Source organism: Microplitis demolitor, chromosome 8 (genome assembly GCF_026212275.2).
Source record: "Microplitis demolitor isolate Queensland-Clemson2020A chromosome 8, iyMicDemo2.1a, whole genome shotgun sequence".
NCBI lineage: Eukaryota > Metazoa > Arthropoda > Insecta > Hymenoptera > Braconidae > Microplitis > Microplitis demolitor.
The window spans coordinates 13,352,618-13,376,516 of NC_068552.1; the positions used below are offsets into that span (position 1 = coordinate 13,352,618).

Here is a 23,899-nt window from a genome sequence, read left to right on the forward strand (position 1 = left end):
GGATGAAGATGAGAGGAAGAAAAATAATCAACCGACAAGAGTCGGCTTCACTAGTGATGGCGATGGGAGTACTTGTGGAGGCGTATACTTGGAATGAATGAGCTGAAAATCCCCTCTTTTCTTTCATTATTTCTTTCTCTTTTATTCATTATTATTATTATATATTTATCTTTATTCAGACTCTTGTCTTCTTCGTGCTTTGCCATCGGCATTTCAGTATACATCAGGGGTTACATCGTTCTCCACATGTGCGGAGGATACACCATACCATACCTTGTTCATTCAGTTGTTCAGTTTGACATAAGTGCTTGAAGACACGCGAGACAGCTCAACTTGTTCACGACTTTTGAGACTTTTTTTTTCGTTCGGGAATTCCCCGTTGAAAAAATTATTAACAAGTGTGATATAATTTCAAGTTTTTAATCATTTTTCAATTTTTTTTTTTTTTTTTGCTTCGAACTTTACTTTTATTTGACAACCTCATAAAAGAAAGTTTACTTTTACTGTGTATTTTTCTATTCAATATGCGCCAACGATTTTGGTAAGTGATTAAAATTTTTTAATTAGACATTTATCCAATCATATAAAAATTAAATTTTTTTTTTTTAAATTTAAAGTACATGTATGTTGATATGAATTATAAATTTGTACGTTCATACACTTATTATCTCATTTAACTGCTCCAAAGCTCTCGTTAATTTTTTTATTTTTTTACTATTAATTTACATATTTTAAACATAATTTATGCTTATTAAAATAAAAGTAATTAAAACATAGTTAACTATTAACGTAAAAACAAAAACAATTAAAAGCTTATAAAATTTCATGAATCCCCTAAGTATAAAATTTTCCTCAGGCTTTAGTTTATATTACCTCAATTTTCTATAGTTATATATTATATATATACAGAATATCAAAGTTTACATGTAGACGTAATGGTATAACTATTAAGTACATAGTAGTAGAAGTAATTAGGACGATGGGAACGGCGTTCGTTGTTCACCCTCTGGAATTGTGACCAAAAACAAAAACAAAAAAAAAAAAAACTAAAAGGAAGGAAGGAAGGAAGAAAGATTGTAGTCTCATCTGTGTTTGGTGGTCCCTGACCGGTCGACGCAGCCTCTTAGCCTCCCGGCAGACAGAGGACGGCGCAGCTTCCACAACGCGGCATACGAAATCCGCTGGAGCTATTCGTTTTCAGTCAGTGCCCGACTCCCGTATGCGGAGGTGGTGTTCGCGCGCGCACCACATAAGATATTTACTCACATAACATCAAATTGTGTATTTATCTTTGTAAAAAAAAAAAAAAATTTTAAAAACGAGCTAAGAAAAACAAACATTTCTGAGGAATTCTTTGTAGCTGCTGAGATCTGGCTTCAAGTCTGCAATGATCAACGTCCGCAACACGTGGTTCGTGAATCTATATATACATGTCATATATATATATATATATTTTTTTTTTTTTTTCAAGTTTTCATTATTTATTCGTGTAAAAATTTTTTTATTAAGTGGTTATTTATATGCGTAGAGAGTAAATTTGATATTTCACTCAGCTTTTTGTTTAAGCAAAAAAAAATTTAGAATTTAAATCTTGGTTTATTTTTGCTGAAATTTTTTTTTAGATTCATTTAATTAAGACCATATTTTTTACTCTGTATATGTATATATATATAGTTGATGAGAATACACAATTGAAATCAGATGATTACCAAACACATTAAATGCTCGTTTATTAGTATTAGCTATTGAGTATTTTACCCCCAGGTGACTATCGCGTGATTGTCTGTTCTTAGCTGCTTCCAACCAAGATTTTTAGATGATCGGAAATCCGTCTGTATCGTTAAGCTCTCTCACGAGGATCGCCTTCTCGTGACTCACGAGGTCTTCCCAGTCCCTAAAGAATGAGCGTGTCTGAATACATATATATATATATATATATATATATATATATATATATATATATATGTACTTCTTAAACACTGTTAGATATTTCTCGATATCTTCGACCTTGGATCTTAATTTGATATTAATTTTTCTTAGGATACTTTTTACATAGAAATAATGATCATATTATTTATTAAAACGTAAATAGTAAACCATTTAAAATTTTATATTTTATTCATTACTTCTGATGAATTCTACTCCGAAAATATAAATATTTTTTGTCTATAATTAAAATTTAATAATTTACTATGAGAGTTACTAGATGTTTTTTTTTCCATTTTTTATCTAAAAGCTTTGGATATAAAATAAAGCACTGAACATAATGTATTAAAGTATAATCTAATATGACTCGGTCTGAATTTTTAAATTATAATTTAACTTGTTTATGGAAAACGTGAACGAATTTCGCATTAGTTGCGTAAATGCAATAAGAAAAAAATTCCTCACGATTATAATTTTAAAAAAATATTTTAAATATTTATAAATCCAAGCTCAACTTAAATTTTCGTTACGTTATTTTACATGTTGGTAGAGTAACAGTGATTGCACTCGAATGGCAAACAATGTAAATTGAGAAGAAAGTAAAGAAAAAAATGCTATTTCACAAGTGGACGAGAAAAAGCCTTTGAGCATTCAATAAAAGTGACATAGAAATAAAGTAAAAAAAAAAATTCATTTGTTGCTATCAGTTTGTACAGTAAAATAAAAACGATTTAGTCGTACTAAAATGAGTTTGCAAGTGCAAAAAACTTGTACACTTGAATTGTTAGCATGTAGAAAACGAAAAATCCTACAACTGTAGGCGTAGAGTAAAATGAAAAAGACGGGGGAGTGTATATTCGATACAAACTATGCAGCGCTATTACTTGTTTTAATTGCATCTTTTTTTTTCTTCTCTTATACTCAACAGTACAAGTCGTCTAAAGTGAGCAGTGACGGTTTGGATAACACGTGTTTTCCCAGCTTGTCGGTCTCTCCACACCATTTGTCAGTTAAACGATGTGATGCCATCGTTACTCACCCGCGATGCATTGATTCTTTCTTTAATTTATATATTATTTATATGAAAGTTTTTAAAAAATCATATATTTTCCCGAGTTAAAATATTAGACGTAAATTTAACGTTTTGAAAATTTTTTTCAGTTTCATACTTCTATCTTAACACTATATATTTATATTTGTATATATATTATTTCATATCAAGGTTATAAATATTGTGATTACAAATCGACATTCTAATTAGCAAATTGTCGCTTAATATTTTTTAATAGGTGATTCTGTGAAATTTTCGGATACTAATAGTCAGAAAAAATATTATTTGAGCAAAGTAAAGACAATTTGCTAATTAGAACGTCGAAATATCGAAATATATTGTTTAATGTTATTATGAAATTAAAATCATAACTTATGAAACTGCTAATTTTTTATGAATCAAAATACAAAAAAATTGTTCAATTTACGTTCAAAACGTTAAGAACGTTTAATTTACGTCTAATATTTCAATTCGGGTTACATTATTAATTTATAATCATTTTTTTTATTCATATAAAATTGATCCTCTATTAATATCTTATTTGGCCGGATTGTAAAATTATCAATAATTAATTCTTAAAGTGTTTTGGAAATAATGCAATTAAATAAGAAGTTATGAATAAAAAAAAAATTATAAACCGTTAATTTTTTAGTTTTACGTTAATAATTTACATTAAAGTTGTTACCCACCTGCTGAGAATAAAGAACTCATTGTCACGGATATATTTTTTCATTTCTTCTTCTTGTATATACAGTGTTCTGTTAACTAGCTGTGTAAGAATCTTGACAGGACAATGCTTCATAGTGAACCCTTTTAGAGATGTCCCTTTATGTAATTTTTTTTTTACTCAGAACCACTTGACTTCTAATAGTAACAAATTCTAATTCACCGTAATTCCTTTAAAATAAAAAAATTGATAATGTGATAAATATTTTCAGTAAAAAACAACAATTAATTTAATTCAAAATAATTTTTTTACTTGCGTTGCTGGAAGTATAATTTTAAAAAAATGTAATTAAAATTTCGTATGGATGTGAGTATGCTTTGGTATCTGTCGTGGAGTTTAAAGTATTTCAAACTCTTGATGAAGCTTATCTCTTTAAGAGTACTAACCTTTTCTCATCTCATATAAACAACTCACTTATTTCAAGAGGGTTGAAGAGTTAGAATATGATACTGAGAGCTGAGGAGTACGGCTTTTCAGAAAATAATATTTTAGTGAGTCGTCACTCAATGTACAGTAATACATATACTTTTCATATCTTAAAATACCAGGCATACTCATATCATTACTTCTCTATGGTTATTTCGGCGTAACAGAAAGGACGAAGGGTGAGTTGATATTTCTGTTTCATGCTATAAATTTTATTACATATATATATATATATATGTATATATACTGAGCTGTTAGACTTTACCCTCATTGAACATTTTATGAGGCATTACTTTATAAATAAAAAAAAGTCAAAGTACTTAGGAGTTATTTTTTTAAAATGAACTGTCAACAACATACGTAATATATTTACTCTCATGTAACATATTATGACTACATATTTTCACATAATAATTTATTATTATTATATATCTATATATAAATATATGTTGTTAATTAAATAATAATTTAACAAAAGTGAAAATAAAAAAAAAAAGTAATTAATGATAACGAAGCTTTTATCATTAACGAGAATGAAATGAAATGGAAGAATAATTATTAGCAAGTGCTGGATGAAAATTTACGAGTTTGAGAGTATGGTAAAAGTGAGGGAAAGCGAGGAGAGGATTATAAATGCAAAAGAGTTCAGGAATTTTTTTTATTTTTTGTATACCAAGAGTCAAGAGAAAGATAAATGGAGGTCGGAAATATATCAAGGATTTTTTAAAGAAAATTTTAAAAGTGCCTGAGTGAACTTTAACCAAGTAAAGACGTTATATTTTCTTTCATATAGCTTTTGGACTTGTCGGCATAGACAAAAAGCATTGCCCGTGTGACACACGATCAGTTGGCGTAGATGCTGTACGGGGTCACGGTACTCACTCTCCCCCTCCCATCAAAAAGTCAAAGGAAAAGTTTTCACACATGTTCATTTAAACTCGCTGGTCTTCTGGCTCACTGAAATATCTTTTAGTATATACAGTATCACATGGGAATTGAATTGTAACGTCATTCAATGCCGTATGTTATATTTATTAGATACATATCGTCCTACAAATGGAACGTGACTCGATGAAGAAGAAATAGAAATGTCTTTAGATGTGTGATTGTTACTTTTCTTTGTACGGTTTAAATTATTTTATCTATCATCTAAAATAACTTGATTCATCATTTATTATATTTTTATTTTATTAAAATATTAATATTATTTTTGTTGTTATTTAAGTAAATAAATTTAGTGGAAATATAAATGAAAAAATATCAAACAATTGTTGAATAAATTTGATTGGATTTGATTTGCTACAAGCGAACAAATTTCCGTGGCAACGAAGGTTTTTCAAGTGAAAGCAATTCGCTGAAAGGTATCGGAATGAAATTTCGCATTCGATTGAAGAAAATAAAATTTGCAAGACTTCACATGTGAGGCCGAGTAGTCAGTAGAAAATACTGTTAAGAAGCGAATACGATGAAAATCGATTTTTTTTTTTTAATACTTGCTTTGAAATGTTACATTTTGTTGCCTTCTTGATTGAAAATTTAATTTTTCTAATTTTTATTTTTTATTTCTCAAATTTAAATACCATATTAATTTTTTTGATTCATAAAGCGCTTATGTTGAATTCAAAAAATAATTTAATTTTCTCGGAAAAAAATGGGACATTAATTAAATTAGTAACGCGTACATATTAAAAATTATTGGTTTTTAAATTTAATTCTTGTGATGACGAATTAAACGATGATGACATGGCTGGGAAAATATAATATTTGGAAATATGTAAATATTATCGTTAGCTACATAGATATTTGTATATATATATACGGAATGACAGTGATGTAATAAATATTTTTTAAATTTTATTTTTATTAAGATTTAATTTAAAAATCTAATTTTATAAATTTTTTATTTTTTAATTATTATTTTGATAAATTTGAATTTAATTAAAATTACTCACATGCTCAAAGCCATATTTACCGAAACCAATGGAGATTTTAATATACTTCAAAAGGTAATTTTTTTAATTACCACGAAAGCAAAGTTTGTTAAATCAAGTGTAAGTTATAATTACTTAATTACATATTATTTGTTACTCATGGCAAACTAAAGAAGTGTAATGATAAAAAGCTTTTCTCTATTATTTTTTGTTGAAATAAAAAAAAATTAGCTTTACTTAGCTTTGAGATTATTTTTTTCAATTAACGTAACTCCGTTCAAAAGATTCTTTGATCTTTCTCGAGAAATTTAATTTGAATAAGTATAATAAATTTAATCTAGCGAAAATAATTAAATTCATAATTTCTATTCCATAAGCCACTTATGAAATAAAAAGTATCAATTTATTATAATAATAATAATAGTAATAATAATAATAATAATAATAATAATAATAATAATGTCTTATCAACTATAATTAAATTTACCCTGTAAATTTGGTGAAAAATGGCAAATATGAAATGTCATATTATAAAAAATAGTAAATATTTAATGTTACATATTTAAAAGAATGATAACATACAATGTCCATGTTATTTTAGAAGCTAAACTTTTTTAAAACGTAACGTCTTTGTTGGTTATTCATAAAAAGTTTATAATCAGACATAGTGTGATAATTAAGCAGTATATAAGTAGTCGTATACTTTTATAATAATACGGATTAAGTCTTTAAAATATGCATGATGATTTGTTTTTTGTTAACTTTTCATGCTACTATATATTTTTTCCTGTTTAATCATAATAATTATTTCGGCATAAAAAATCTTGTATTATCAGAGGAGACAAAAAAAGTGCGGTAAGACTTACTTAACTTAAGACAAGATGAATGAAGGAATTTTTCTTCAAACATCAGTTTGATTGACGAAAATTTAAATTTATTTTTAACTTTTATTAAAAAAGATGTTTATTACTTTTATTTTCTTTTTTCAATTTCGATCATAAATATCGATTTAATGTTGAAGAAATAATAAAGACAGTGAAAAATAAAGAAATATAAATGTCCTTAATGAAATAGTATATTTTTTTATGAAGTATTTTTATGTTATGGTAGAAATATAAAATGAATGAAAATACATTGGTTAACACAGCACATATGGCTGGTATTATATATATATGTATATATGTTAGTTTATGTACATTCCATCGGGTTATCGGCAAGTCAAAGCTCAAAGTGGTAGGTCCGCCCTGAATATACGTCGTGAGGGCGTAGAGAATGAATCTGTACGTGGTCGAAAAAAAAAAAGTAATAAAATAAAAATAAAAATAATTTAATTTTTTTGTATATCTTTAATGAAACCGGCTGCTATGTCCGTTGCAATGACTTGTAATTCTTTGAGATTTTTATTTAATGCTCAATTTTTGTAATACTTTTTATGCATATCAATCAGTTTTTATATAATTAAATTTTTTTTACTGATAACAATTGAAATAAAGATGATTGATTAGAAAATAATTAAATTCATAATTTTTTATTTTGAAATTGTTAAATTGAATTAGTAACGTATTATTGTGTTTAATATCAATATACATATATTTATGTTGATATAATGATAAATAAATATAGGTACCGGTAACCGGATATATATCATTGCAATATCCGGAGATTTATAAATCGATTTTATCTTTTAAATGAATAAACTATAATATAAATTATTTATTTATTATTTTCATACTATCATCACTATTCGATAACTTGATCAATGAATATTATAAAAAATATAACGAGTTATTTCCTCATATTTTTTGAATATATACGTCAATAAATAATCGAAAATTTCAATAATTAAAATCAAAATTGTAGTAAACAGCTTAAATAACTAACCGGAAAATTATTTACCATATATTTATTTTATTCTAATAAAATAGTCAATACAATAAATAATATATCGTTTTACTTTATTTTCTCGTATACATGTCTATAGACGTACCACCATAATACATACAGTCCACGTACGATCCAACCATTTTAAATTTATCTTTATATACTAAAAAAAAAACCAACGATCCAATCATAAAATACGGCCATACATATACTCGCATATATATCAAATATATCAAGATTAAAAATTTACAAATGTATGTACCCACAACACCAGAGTTTTAGACATTAATAGATACAATTTACTTAGAAAATAAAAGTAGTTTTTTTTTAATTAAAAGCAAATGAAATAAAACGAAATTAAAAAAGATAGCAAACCCTAAAAATAATATAAACTATTTTAAGTTGGAATTTGAAGTAGGCTACACCACTCGGGTTAAAATCCAGCGACCTGTTGCATTGACTTTTCTCCCTCTGTATGACCCATCGATTGTTTGAGATGATTTCATCTAATTTTATTATCGTTTTATTTTTTTAAACAACTATACATAAATAATATGTCTATATATATATCTATAAATATAAATTAATTTTACTCAACATTTATCTTTCTTCCTAAGTGTCTTGATTATGTACTAAAATGTCCGTCAGTGTTTCTCGACAGACAGCTTCTCTAAAAACATTTTATTCCACTTAGATTATTCTACTCTCGATCTCTTTTACGCCACAGTCGTACGATAGTTTTCCCTTGGTCGTAGTAACGTTTATAGCAAGTGAAGGCTTTACTTGCGCATGTTACCCTGATGGTACAAAAGCCTTAAACGTTGCACTCTGTTGCTCTTAGTTCTTCTTGTTTCCTCATCGCACTACCGGCACACCCAATATATTTTTCTCACAAACTTCCTTTCTCACTTGACTTCATATCAACTCGTACTTGCTTTTCACATCTTTCTTCTTCATTTTTTACCTTTCTCTTTCTTGTTTTTCGCACCCTCACACGTCACTCACTTGTTCGCATACCAATACACATCATTCCTTTTTTCTTTCTCTTTCTCCTTTATTCTTCAGTCATTCTGTTCTTTTACTTCACATCATGTCTATCTTCGTTCATACCATTTTCATTCTCTATTACTTTTTCTCGTGATCCAAGGCTTCCTCTACCAGCTACTGATCTCTTGGTCTACAGTATTATTTAATAGAAGAGTACAATCTTTATTTATTTTTATATTTCATCTAAAGATTTTATTTAACTTGAATATTATCTTACATTTTATTCCTTCAATTTTATAATTATTTTTTAATTGATTTATGTTATTTATTTAGGAGTAGAGGAAGAGGGTGGGTAAAACGGGGTAGCCTCAAAATTTTATAAAAAAAAAAAATTTATTTTTTCCTTTGGATCCAATAATTGTGTAAAATGTTTTTTCTTCATTTATTTATTTATGAAATATTTTGCCGCATTTATAAAAAGTATACACATGGCTATACTTTGTAGTATACTTGAGAACTATACATTATTTTCATGCAGGTAAATTATTTACAAAAAAAATTAATTTAATAAAATTTATTTAACATGCAGAAATTTTTTTTTTTCACCTTTTATAGGGAGTACCTCATTTTACCCTCAAAAGTGAAAATTTTTCTTTTATTTCAACGGCAACTGAAATTTTTTTTTTATTTAGTTTCAATATATAATTCAAAACAAAAAGATTTAGCGTATTTGAGTCCTCAAAAACTTAGTATTTTCTCAAGTACCCCGTTTTGCCCCCACCTCCTTCTTATGATTACGATTCTAAAAAAATCAATCGTCTGGTTGATGAAAAAAAAATAAACTCGTAAAATTAACAAGCCTTTATATATGTGAAAAAAAAACATATGTAAATATTTTATGGGAATCTAATATCTTTATAAATTATACATTTTAATGAACAAAGTTCTCAAGTGACAAAAATAAAATAAGATGTGAAATAATTTAAATAGAAAGATATAGGGTTTTCATTGTTCCAGGTGTCGCTTATGAATATGGCACAGTGAGACCTGTTCTCATAGGAATGTCGGGGATCCTATTATAGTTTATAATACATATAATCCCTCGTGGCTTCCTTATCCAGTCTCGCTTTTGGGCTAGGTAGTCTTCGTCGTCCCTATGACCAACATCTGGTTCAATGATTCATTTATTTCTTATTCTCTCAAAACTCAATCCTTTTCTTCTCGCCTCAATTTTCGGAATAAACCCGTTTTAAATCGGCTTTTCATGCTTATTGATCTCACACATTTCGTATACTTACAAAGATTGACGAACGTTTGAAGTTTAATACAATAGCAGTCTCATTTAAAATTGTAAAAATTTTTTTAAACTCATGTTTATTTCATTTAAATATAACTAGACGTACATATATACTTATACCGGAAAAAATAAACTTTAAAAATTAATGTTTGATATTATAACCCGGCATCTGGGTGCCAATATAGAGAATTTTAACATGAAAACAATAAATTTTGTAATACGTATCATAAATTTTCTAAGTATCAATTACCATTTTTAAAGTTCAAATATTAATTTTTCTAGCCTAGACAAAAAATTTAATACTTATTCTATAATTATTCACGTTTTAATTATATATGAAAAATTACTATTTAGAATGATAATATTTACTGATTACTTCATCATTATATTACTTGTCCTTTCTCAATTTATATAGTTCATTTTTTTCCGTATACAATTTTAATTTTATTTTAGATAAAATTATTAAATGAATTAATATAATAATTTAATCCAAACAAATTATGAATCCAGATCTGTCAGTGTTTAAATCTGCCACATAAATCTGTCATAAAATACGGTTCCCACTTTAAGTGACTGAATTATAATACATAGAGATCAGGTAAAATTATGAGATTTAACTGTCGCATTAAATTTTTTTTATTTGAAAATTTAATTGTTATATATATAAACTGTAAAAAAAGTTGTGTTAAGATGGACACAGTGTAACGGTGCTCTTTTGCGGTGTTATCCAACCGGTGTGTAAGGGTGTGAGTATAACTGTTTTAAAATCTATAAAACAGAAAAAAATAATAATAATAATGTTTTGTTAAAATTACAAAATTATCGTTAATTGAGATAAAAACAATTTTATCGTTTGTAAAGTAAGCAATGTCACTTTAATTAAACTGAACAAATTGCACAAATTCGTCAAGGTAATAACTGATTTAAAGATGATAAATTTACCATTGATAATTGTATTTTATTTTTCTCACTGAATCACCATGCAAAGAGCTTCAATCATTAAAATCTATTTCCCATATTTATACAATAACATTGAATTGTAATTGTGGACAAATATTATTTGGATTGCCCGAGTCAATAAAAAAATTCTATTTTAGTTTTCAAAAGCCTCAATTCCTTTGATGTTTTATTTGCCGCTCAGAAAGTACACGGAGAGAAAATTATGGTAACAGTTACAATATATTATGGGAATGGTTCCCACACTGCATGGTAACCGGTTTTTATCAAATGTTGATTATAGGAACGGCACCCATATATATTATGGTAATCATTCCTATAATTATGGGTATAATTTCCATATGGTATCGGAATAGTTCCTATGGAATCATGGTAATCGTTACCATAATATTATGGTAACGGTTACCATAATATCATGGTAATAATTTCCATACATTATGGGAATGATTACCATAATATTATGGTAAGCATTACCATAATATGATGGTTATGTTTACAATAATATTATAGGAAAAGTTACCATAATATATAGGGCTTATTCCCATGTACACTTAGGAACCATCACAATAAGGTTATAGGATCGGTTACTATTTGCTTATGGGAACTATTCCTATGAGTATGGTAATCATTACCATGATTCTTTCACATGCGATATGGAAACTGTTACCATAATGATAGGAATTGTTTCCATACTTATGGAAACTTTTCCCAGAAAGTATGGGTCTATATCCCATAATCCCAAGTAATCATTACCATAACGGTATGGGATGATATTTCATAAACGTACTAGGAACAGTTACCATAATTTTCTCTCCGTGTAACTCTACTTTAGTACTAAAAATCTTCGATGAGAACTATGGGGTCTAAAGGTGGATAATTTATCGATTTTAAATTATAACTAAGACCTCAAAATCCTCAATGAATGAAAAGTTATTTCGGACTTTTAACAATTTTAGATAGAAAAGGGAGGGGAGAGAATACGTCGAATGAGACTTTTGAGGTTCAAATGTGGATAAAATTATTCCTGTATGTTTTGAGTATTTTGAGGCTTTATATTATGTTACTCTAGTTTGGTCCTTAAAGTGGTAAAATTGGTCGAATCTACTACTTTGAGGGCTAAACTAGGATAACTTTTTATACTGTTGTCCATCTTCAGATTCTTAATTAATCCTCAAAAACCTCATTGAGGACTTCAAGACTTAAATCCGAATGTATTTTTTGTTTCGGGATTTCTCCATAAGTTAGTAAATTCGCCTATCATTAATTATTGAAACAGTAAAACATTTTTTGTTTGTATGTGAAACAGAATTCACGTCTCACACTTGAAAGATAAAACGATCTTGTTTTCAACGCCGCTTAACACTAAAAAAAAATTAACACCAAAGTAACGTGTTTTTACACCGTTTTTTTTACAGTGTGCATACATATCAAAACCATTTTTTCGTATGGTGTTTGAATTCGTTGATCTTGACCGCTATTAATACTAATATGATATGATGACTTAATATCCTGCTGTTTATAGAAGACATAGACTATATAATATAAATAAAGTCTTATTTAAATCTCATATATATATTTATATATATATGCCGACGTCTAAACAACGGCATACCATTGTGATGTTTAATGTGGGTGTAAGACGATTTAAAGTGTCATGGACCTTAAGATTGTATATTTATAAACTTTTGGGTAACGCGATTACGCGTATAGTCATCTACGTCTACATCTATATTCGTATAAATTGATATGAGGCATTGGCGTAGTTCGTATATAAGATTAAAAAAGGTTTCAATGATAATTTAATTAAGAATTATTTAAAATAAATGGAACCTAAAAAACAATTTTGTTCAGCATTGACTCTTTTTATTTGTAAACGAATTAAAAAAAAAGTTTATTGATATATGGTGTTAGATACTTTTGAAGAATGTGTTTCATCATTGGATCAGTAATTATCGATGATGCTGAAGCAGTTGACAAGGTGAATAAAACGAGTTTTCACGTTATTCTAGACGCAATCGCCGCTTCCGGCCTAATCTGTAATGAAATCTCTTTCGTTTTCACTTTCTCTCTATCTCTGTCTGTTGCTTGCTTACTCGACTTTTTACCATCTCGCTCCCGTTAACATTTTCGTGTGCATGCGGACACAATATTCAAGAGATAACGGACGTTTATTATAGCACCAAAATGCCAGTGGATTCTGAAACTGTCGACGCATAAATGCGAATGTCGAGTATGCTAGATCATACATGATAAGTATCTCATTGCGGATTAATAATCGCGTGTTTCACAGCCGCTCGTTTACTGTCAAGTATGTATACAAAGTATGGACACAGGGAAACAGAGGCTTGGAAGATTTTTAGAATTTTTTTCTACTACAATAAATGATAAAAACGTTATAAAAATTTTAATAGACTTTTTTGTATATTAGAAGGTAAACAAAATATAAAAAACTCCATTATATCTTAATAGTTTTTAACTTAAAAAAGATAAAAAGCTTGTCTTGCCCACAGGGCCGGTTTCGCTTTGATTCTATAACTTTATGACTTTTTTCATAATTTTATTCAATTTAAATATTCAAGGTTTTGTGGATTATTAAATTTTAACATTCGTTAATAATTATTTGAATTTATTTAAATAACATTTTAGTTTATTTATCAATAAATGCAGTTTGGGTGAAAAAAAAAAACATTTAACTAAAATTAATTAAAAGTTACTGCTAATGTCCAAATTTTGAGAATTCAAATTTAATTAAATATAATTAATTACTAAATTTATTCAATGATTTAATATTTTAATAGTATCATTATTTTTTATCAGTATATTAATTTATTCCGACACGTACACAGAGAGAAAATTATAGTAACAGTTAGAATATATTATGGAAATGGTTCCCATACTGCATGGTAACTGGTTTTTTTGAAATGTTGATTATAGGAACGGCACCCATATATATTATGGTAACCATTCCTATAATTATGGATATAATTCCCATACGGTATCGGAATAGTTCCTATGGAAGTATGGTAGTCGTTACTATGTATCTATGGTAATGGTTACTATAATGTTATGGTAATCGTTACCATAATATTATAGGAACAGTTACCATAATATTATGGGCATAGTTTCCATAATATTATGGGAATAGTTACCATAATATTTAGAAATTATAATAATTTTTATTTTTATAGAATTTTGCAGTGTAAATTATTATGAAGTTATTTATTATTATTATTATTTACAAATTAATTTTTATCTGACCAAAAATAATATTTCATTGTGATATAGTTTCACAAAAAGATTAAATTTACAAAAAAAACGCTTATTACAAAAAAAAATTATTATAATTTCTAAATATTATGGTAACCATACCCATAATATTATGGTAACCATTCCCATAATATTATGGTAACCATTCCCATAATATTATGGTTACCATTCCCATAATATTATGGTAACCATTCCCATAATATTATGGTTACCATTCCCATAATATTATGGTAATAATTCCTATACATTATGGGAATGATTACCATAATATTATGGTAACCATTACCATATACGCTTAGGAACTGTTACAATGTGGTTATAGGATTGGTTCCTATTTGCTTATGGGAACTATTCCTATGAGTATGGTAATCATTACCATGATTCTTTCACATGCGATATGGGAACTGTTACCATAATGATAGGAATTGTTACCATATTTATGGAAACCTTCCCAAAAAGTATGGGTCTACATCCCATAATCCCAAGTAATCATTACCATAACGGTATGGCATGATATTTCATAAACGTACTAGGAACAGTTCCTTTAATTTTTTCTCCGTGTAATTTATCATTTATTTATAAATAAATGATGACTAATACTTACAAATTTAATCTTTTAATCAAATATTATGACAAGTCAATTAATTACATACTTTTAATTAATAAAATTTTACTATACAAAAGAAGTAAATAATTTATTAATTAAAAAATTCTCATTGACTATTTTAAAATTCAAATACACATTATATTTATAATTTTTGAAATATTAAATTTAAAACGAATTTATTTATTTTATATTTAATCTGTAAAAGTAAAATAATTAATGACTAAGATAAAAAATTCAAACAAGCAGGAGTATTTGAATAGATATTATGCCATGTGTAGTTTTATATAAAATTTTTTTATTTTTATTCACCGGTGGACTTCCCTATTTATTATGATTTAGGTGTACTACTTTCCGGTTCTTCTTTTTTATAACGCGACTTGTATTGTTATGTATATTTTATTTACATTTTTTTCATATAAAAAAAAAAGTTACGGTACATTTTAGTAAGCTTGCGGTTAACAAATTGCCTTAAATCCACAAGTTCTGAATATTGTCTCACCTCAACAAATCATCAAGACACGGGTAAAGAGATTAAGTCGCGAGATAAGTATATAAGAAATAATTCGAGGAAAGGATGTCTTTTGTGCATGTTAAATATAATCTTAACAAGATGAGATATGCTTATAATTATATAAAATATGTCTATTTAATAAATTCAAAAAAAATTATATAGATGTTAATTAATAATTAGGATTGATGTGTAATAAAATAAATAAATATATATCATAAATAAATAATAAATGATAAATTTATGATAGGATAAGCTTGATAAATCAGAATAGTATGATATAGGATTTGAATTGGTAGGGCGTATACGTCCGAATGTTAATGGCACTGGCAATTAATTCAATTGACGCGGTGGTGTGTGTCCTGCAGCATTCGTGAAACACGCGCCTGCCTTTACTACTAGCAGGTGTATGAGACATTTGTGCATGAGTTGTGTGTCATCGCTACTGTCTCTATTAATTAGCGCCTCTATTACCAATACGTCCTTAATGAGCATCCACTCGCTGAATTGACTATTGATCTTTTTCTGTTCATTGATATTCAACATTTCTTTCATAATAATATTTTTTTATAACTATATTATTTTTTATCTTCATTATACATATTCTCGATACTGAACAAATACCATGGCGTTAATTAAAAAATTCTTTCGATTTTATTTGGATTAAAAAAGTATTCTTTATTACATATTAATACCTGTTTGTGTGATGGAAATTATCTGTACACGGTAAAAAATAATTTTAAAATTACAATACAAAAGGAATTGAATTTTCATAACTAGATATTTGAATTGTATTTTCAATAAAAAAAGCTTCAAATTTAATGTACGTAATTTAATAATCAAGCTGGTATTTAAAATTAAGAAAAAGAATATGAATTTTAGTAAACGTACTTAAAATTTATATTTGTTTTTTAAATTTTCAAGGCAAGTATTAAAAATTCTAAGACTTATTGAATTTTAATAATTCCGTTTGAAATTTCATAATACTTATTTGAAAATTCAAAAACTCGTATATGAAATTTCTGCGCGTGACGTGCTGCGCGTTCAGTAATCAAGGATTGTGTATTAATACTAATTTGTTAAATATATAATAAATGTGAGTATTGTGAGTGGTGTACATCAAACTTTATTGTTGTTTAGTTTTTATTTCCTCGATAAGATATAGTAAATAAAACTTGTGATTGAACTGAACATCATTGACATTATACAGTATTAAAGGTGATATAGCATAATGCTAATAAACATAATATAGTTTTATACTGATTTAAATATTAAAATGTGATTTAACTTTATAATATTTATTTAACTTCTACTTTTTTGAACGTTTAAGAAAAAAAATGTAATTACCCGCTATATTATATTATATTATAACAATGGTTAATAAAAAAAAAAAAATTTATAATGTTGTTTATAAGGAATTGATGACAGTTTACAAAATTTTGAAGTTTTATCAATAAACATTTTGTTACTTTATATACCTAATAGTCTTTAATTTCCATGTAACCATACACTGTTAAAATAATTGTTTGAATTTTCAAAACATTGTATATAACGCAATAAACACATACAATTGTGTTTGGAATTTCATTGTAACGATCGTATAGAATTTAAATTCCGCGCTTTTGAATTTTCGAATGAACGCTTCAGATTTTCAAATTCATCTATTTGAAAATTAAAATGAAAGTGTTTGAAAATTAAAAACAAAGTACTTAGTATTAAAAAAATTGTATTTGAAAATTCAAAACGAAGTATTTGAAAATCTAAAGTGTTAATTTGAAAATTCAAAACTGTGTATCTTAAATTCCATATGAAATTAGTAATGAAATTTTAAGCACAAATGTATGTGATTATTGCGTTATATACAATGTTTTGAAAATTCAAACAATTTTTATAACAGTGTATTGACTTACTTTTACAATTTGAAAAATTTAGTATTTTATTTCGTTAATACATAGGAGAGGGGGGGGGGCAAAACGGGGTAACTAAGGAAATACTAAGTTTTTGAAGACTAAAATACGCTAAATCTTTTTTTTTCAATAATATTCAAGGTAAATAGACAAAATTTTTAGTTGCCGTTAATAAATAAAATTTTTACTTCTGGCGGGCAAAATGGGGTGTCCTGAAAAAAAGCTGTAAAAAAAAAACATTTCTGAAATTTGATCAAATTTCATTAAATCAAATTTTTCTTTATGTAGAATACATGAAGAAAAATTACATTTCACATCATTGGTGGATACGAAGGCAGAAAAAATTTGCTCCTTAAAATTGCATTAATTTTATTACTATAACAAATTTCTAAAATTACAGTTTAAGCTTTAAAGTTTAAAGATTTTTACCCCGAAGACCCGTTTTTACTGTAGAAACTGTAATTTTTTAACTATGCTCTTTTTTCCGTGCAATCTATCGTGTTGATGTATATGTCCTTACGTCTGTTGAGGATTTTTCATCAAGTTTACAAGTTGAAAATTTACAGAATTAAAAAAAATAATAATTTCTAACATTACAATCTTTTTAAATTTGAACTTTTACTCCGAAATTTGAATTTTAATCATAAAATTCAGTTGCATTTACATCACCATTAACTTTTTGATACAATGTAATTTTTCACGATAGTTTTCATACTAATCTTCTTAAAAATTTATTCAGAATTCGTGCCTGAAAAAAAAAAGGTTTAACGTTGCGATGAATGTTCAGAGACTGCTTAATAGAGATAAAGTCAATGAATAGCATTTTTATTTCGTACTTCGATAAAATAAAAAATTCGAGGATTGTTGAGAGAAAATAATAATTTATAAGAGTATAATATATATTAATTATTCGAATCATTAGCACAAAAGTAATTAACCTAATTACTTGAATTATTGATATTTCGATCAATAAATTTTTTTACTTATTTAAATTAAAATATATTAAATAGTTTGGTATTTAAATTATATACTTACTTGGCTTGATAAAATTTAAATAATTTTTTATTATTAATATTGATTTTCAATAAAGCTACGTAGCACAGAAAAAAAAGTATTTTTCAATTAACTATCTCGAGTATCGTTAGGTATATTTATCTATATTACAAAAATATGTATATCTAATGTTGTTGTAAGTATTCTGTAATATCGTTACTCTAATAAATATACGTCACGCGCTATCGATCGCCACCTTATGAACATAACGTACTAATTTAGCTCAAATCAAAACACTTATATTTATGCCGCTTGCGATTAATTGATTTATTTTTTTTAAGGTTTTATTGAGTGTATTTATAATAATTTCGATTTTTAGATATGAAAAAAAGGTTGTATATTGCTATTAAATAGGGTAGAAGTACCAGTTATGATCACTTTTCTATTTTTGGACATTTAATATTTTATTTCAATCAATGAAAAAGTGTAAAGTACACTGTGAAAAATTTTCAATAAATTTTTCTATGGGCCCGTGAAAAATTTTCAACAAATTTTACTATGGGCGTATTGTAACACCGGACCATAAGAAAACTGGTGCAAAATTTACAAGTATCCCATAAGTAAACGGTATGCGCAGACGACACAATTGGGACCTATGCGCATACCGTTTACTATGGGACACTTGTAAATTTTGTATGAGTTTTCTTATGGTCCAGGGTTACAATGCACCCATAGTAAAATTTAATGGGAATTTTCCACAGTGTAAAATTTCCGTTTTAATAGTATGATAAAAAATTTTTAGTACACATATGAAAAATTAATTATGTCATTGTGGCTTTTGCAAATTATTTTGTTTAAATTTCCGAAGTGTCTAGAACTGGCCCTCAAGTGAACAAAAGCGGTACCTCTACCCTATAGCTACCCAACTTGAAATATAAAATATCGTACACTGATAGAAGTATATATTCGATATTAATAAATGTATTTATTTGAAACAGTTTTTCCGCATTATTTGGCTGAAATAAGAATTTGTTTGCCTCAAATATAGATTTATTAATAGTTAATAAATCTTATATTTGAGTGAACTTCTCTGCGATATTTGACTACCGTGCCACCTCATATTTATAACCTCGAATGGAATAAGTGTGATCGTTAGTAAAGATTTATTAAAATATTTCATTTTTTTTTTTATATATTTTGCATGATAATTTTTATTCTCAATTAATTATAATTGCGTGTATTATTTTCTTTAAAAAAATTAAATTAAACAATCCTATGAATTATTTGTCATAACCCTACTTAATTAACTTCATGTGTTATTTCTTTCTATTCAAATAAGCCATTTATTATTTACTCTGTAAACATGAGTAAGTGAAATAGGGGAATATTCACTAATTCCAAGTGCCAATCGAACGACTTTTTACAATAAGTGGTTCGGTTTGCACTTAAAATTAGTGAATATTCACCGATTTCACTCATTCATGTTTACAAAGTATTAAGAAAAATTTGGAAAATCCAGAAGTGCACGACTCGTAATGCTTATTTATTATGAAATAATAATATAATAAAAAAATGGCGGGAAGCACGAATAAATTTAAAATATATACAATTTTCTGTCATTAAAATTTGTTGTTTTTTTTTTTTTTTTTAATTATATTAGTCATTTTTTATAATTATAAAAGAATTTTCTCAAAATATTTCGGTTAATAACAAAAAAAAAATATATGTAAATAAAAACAAATAAAAAAAAAGAATTGAATTGAAAAAATTCAGGCTTACCAATTAGCAATAACACAAAAAAAAACAGCTGTACTAGGACGGTAATGTGCAAGCGCCCCTGATGGAATAAATGTACGTATAATGTATAGATATATCACCATTCGTGTTAATTTTACATAGATATATATATATATGTATAGTTATACAGCCTTTCTATTCTTTTATTAATTGTAATTAAACGACACTAAGTTACCTAGCCATTTTCAATAGGGGATCTACAAATCTTTCAAAGAATTTTTTAAAAAAAAATTTGATTCAATTGCTGGATTTTTTCGCAAGTTAACGTGTATACGGGATTCATACTTGACCGACAGGAAATTTTTTTAAACTATTTTGATGTTTTGTCGGTTTTTATTGAACTAAATAAATTTTTGAAAAGTATGAAATTAATCTCCATTAAATTATCTTCAAAATGGTGTGCAACATATCTTAATTCCGTGAATCAACAAAAGTATAATAATAGAAATAGTTGCCGAAGTGAGGCGAAAAAAATTTTTCAATCGTAAGGCACTCTCTGATGCTTCGCATCATGAGTCGTGCAATATTTATTTGTTTCAAATAAATACTTCTATCAGTATTTGATCAGTAATATTTATACATATATAAAGTCAAAATCACACGGAATATTTGATAGAAGGTAAATTTGTAAAAATAACACGCAGTCAGTAAATATATATGAAATAACAAGTAGCACAGTTTGTAAGAGGAAAAAAAAATAATAAGGTGATTCCAATCTTGAAGGCGGTCGCGCGTTTTGAGATAAGAGAGAAGTTCGTTAAGAAAACGAGTAAAAACGTGACGTAGCCTAATCATATCCTTGATCCATGATCAAACTACGTGGATTTCTCAGCTCAGATTCAACTCATACATATATACATTCGATTTTATCGCCTTGTAAAACTCAGCAAACCACCTTAAATTATGGGTATAACATTGTAATAACAAGTCGGCTAAGAAAACACCCCATTCCTATATTCAAGAAGTATTTTATTTGCACCATCGAATTTTCGATAATTTCATCAGTTTTTTTTTTATTTTATTCCAAGTATAAAGACAATTATTATCTTTGAAAACTCCATCTTCAGTAATCTCTATATTTTTAAGGATAAATTTATTTTATATTTTTTTGTTTGGTAAAAAAAAAGTATTGAAAAGTATATGGCAAAAAACTAAAAACATATGACAAGAATTATTAAAGATAGAATAAAATAAAATAAAATTGTTCAAGTAATACAGAAAAACTTAGTGGAGTGTACAAGTAAAAGAGCCCATTTATCTCTGACCAGTGCAGAGAAAGAGTTTTGTACCCGGAAGTACCAAATCTCAAATGTTGAAAGAACCACACGCTTCACTGTCCTTATATATATATATATATATATATAAAGACTTAGAGATGTAATTAAGATTTTGTGCCAAAAAAAGATTGACTCATACCTTTTTAACTCAACCGAATAAATCATTTCAAAATATTAATTTCTTTAAATATTTAAAATTTGTTATAGTATAAAATGTTAGATATAATTAATGATATCAAATTACTTTTTTTTTCTTACTCGATTGGGTAATACTTTCAATTCATCCAAGTATATTTGATATAGCTTCAGCTAACTTAGTTCATTGAGTTTCTCAAGTTTGGTTATTGATGAACCTAGGCTACAAATATGATCGGTTAGCGTGATTCTATTATCTTGAATAGGTAGAGCTGAATGTAAATTAATATTATGCAAAATAATAGTCATTTATGATGTTATTAAAAACTAGGATTTTATTATTATTGAAATTTACATCATGAAGGTATAAAATATTAATTTTGATAATATACAGAAATATGTAAATAACTTTATTTTTCAAAACAACTAATTAAGAAGTTTGTTGAAAATTCTTTACATACTACAATAAGCATTTTTTAATAATTAATTTATTTTAATTATTTTTATAGAAAATTTCTAAGGTAAAAAATTTTTTGATTTTTTTTATAAAACTATACAACAAACAGGATAAAAAAACAATTAATTAATTATTAATTTATTATATTTTATAAAACAAATTTTATTTTTTAATCTTGTATTTTAAGATATCAGTCTTTTTTAAAATTTTTTATTATGATATAGTTTTTTTAAAATTATAATTTTTACGATAAACGCTGGACTAAAAAAATAGTTTTAGTTATGTATTTATTTTTTTAAGAAAGTACTTATAAAATGAACAAGTACCTAGTCGGTTTACAGAGCTCGTCGCTAACGAATCTAATTTGACGCCTAACTTTTTTTTCAAAGCTCTGGAATATGCTGACTCTACCGCTCTTCATATTTTTTTTAAAAAATTTTTTAATTTTATTTTATTTTAATTGCAACGAAGAATACTTAAAAACTTTAAAAAGTGATAACTTCTACTGCGTTTTTTTAAACGCTGGTTAACTTAGTTATATATATTTCAAAAATTTTTTTTTTTTAGACTAAAGAAGTTTTTAATTTTATCACAAGCGATTACAGCTTATATAAAAAAAAATATTTTCTTTGGTTTTTATTCTAAAAAATTTTAGAATAGTAATTTTATATATCTTATATACTTAGTCATATTTTAAGTATAACGATTGCTTTCTATATCCATATAACAGCAATAATTATCGAATTTCTATGATATTCTAATACTGATGATACCTCTAGGGTACAATTAATAATAAACTAACAATATGAATAGATAAATAATAATAATGACATTACGAGATAAAGCGTTCATTAGTTTAATAATTTCCGATTGTACATGATTATAACGAACATCACGGTTATATATATATGTATTTATAAATAACCACTTTAGGTTTGCAGACAAGACATAGCTTACCAGATTGGTTTTCTACTCTCTCCATCTTTATCTCTCGGTATTCGGTATGCCGTAATTGCACTTGATTACCCCTTCTTTATCTTATTTTTATTTTTATTTTCTTATAAGAAAATTGTGATTATCGAAAGTTACTTCTCATCTTAAATTGCAATTATTTTTCTTTATTTTAAATTACATTGGACCTCATTAAAATTCATTTACATATATGTTAGCATTAACTTGATTTACTCAAAATTTATTTTATTCATTTTAATAAAATAATTAATTTATGTTATTACTGTAATATGTATAGCAACATTACTTCATTTTTATCAACTCATCTGCTGTCTTTCAAATGTGAGAGAATATAAAGAAAAAAAAAACGAATTATAAAAGTATTTAAAATATTGTTGGGTGATATGCAACCTGACAAAACTAGTTTTCCTCTGAGACTTTATGAGATTCCTTCGAAAGTTAACATGTAATAAATTACGCTTTTTCTGGTGTATGTTTATATACATGCACATATATAAGTACAAATAAAACTGTAGTGAGATTGTGATGCATTGCAATAAGTGCAAGTAAACCACATGAGCATTCCGACTACTATATATTATATATACATATATATGCCGCCTTACTGTCTCGTTTTACCCAGACAGCGTGGCGCTCCTCATCTCTTTAACTCATCCTTTTCAACTTGATCTTCAATTAAACTTAAAAACTTGTATACATCTCTCTGATATATATATGTATCATACATACATGTAACATTTTTTGTGATTTAATACTTTATATCACGACAACATTTTTTATTACTTATTAATATCTA

The 23,899-nt window shown here is 26.5% G+C and overlaps 1 protein-coding gene across 5 annotated transcripts in view; it reads left to right on the forward strand.

Annotated features, from left to right (window-relative positions):
- The first annotated feature begins 233 nt into the window (after window positions 1-233).
- The window catches only part of LOC103573304 (papilin), a 116,080-nt gene continuing 92,414 nt past the window's right edge, over window positions 234-23,899 (forward strand). For 4 of the 5 annotated variants that reach the window (XM_053741431.1, XM_053741435.1, XM_053741433.1 and 1 more), the window contains exon 1: window positions 1,219-1,410. In XM_053741431.1, coding sequence (XP_053597406.1) covers window positions 1,388-1,410 — 23 coding nt within the window. In that variant the 5' untranslated portion in view covers window positions 1,219-1,387. Of the gene's footprint in view, window positions 542-1,218; window positions 1,411-23,899 lie in introns of those variants that run through there. The other variant, XM_053741432.1, reaches the window with a different exon arrangement.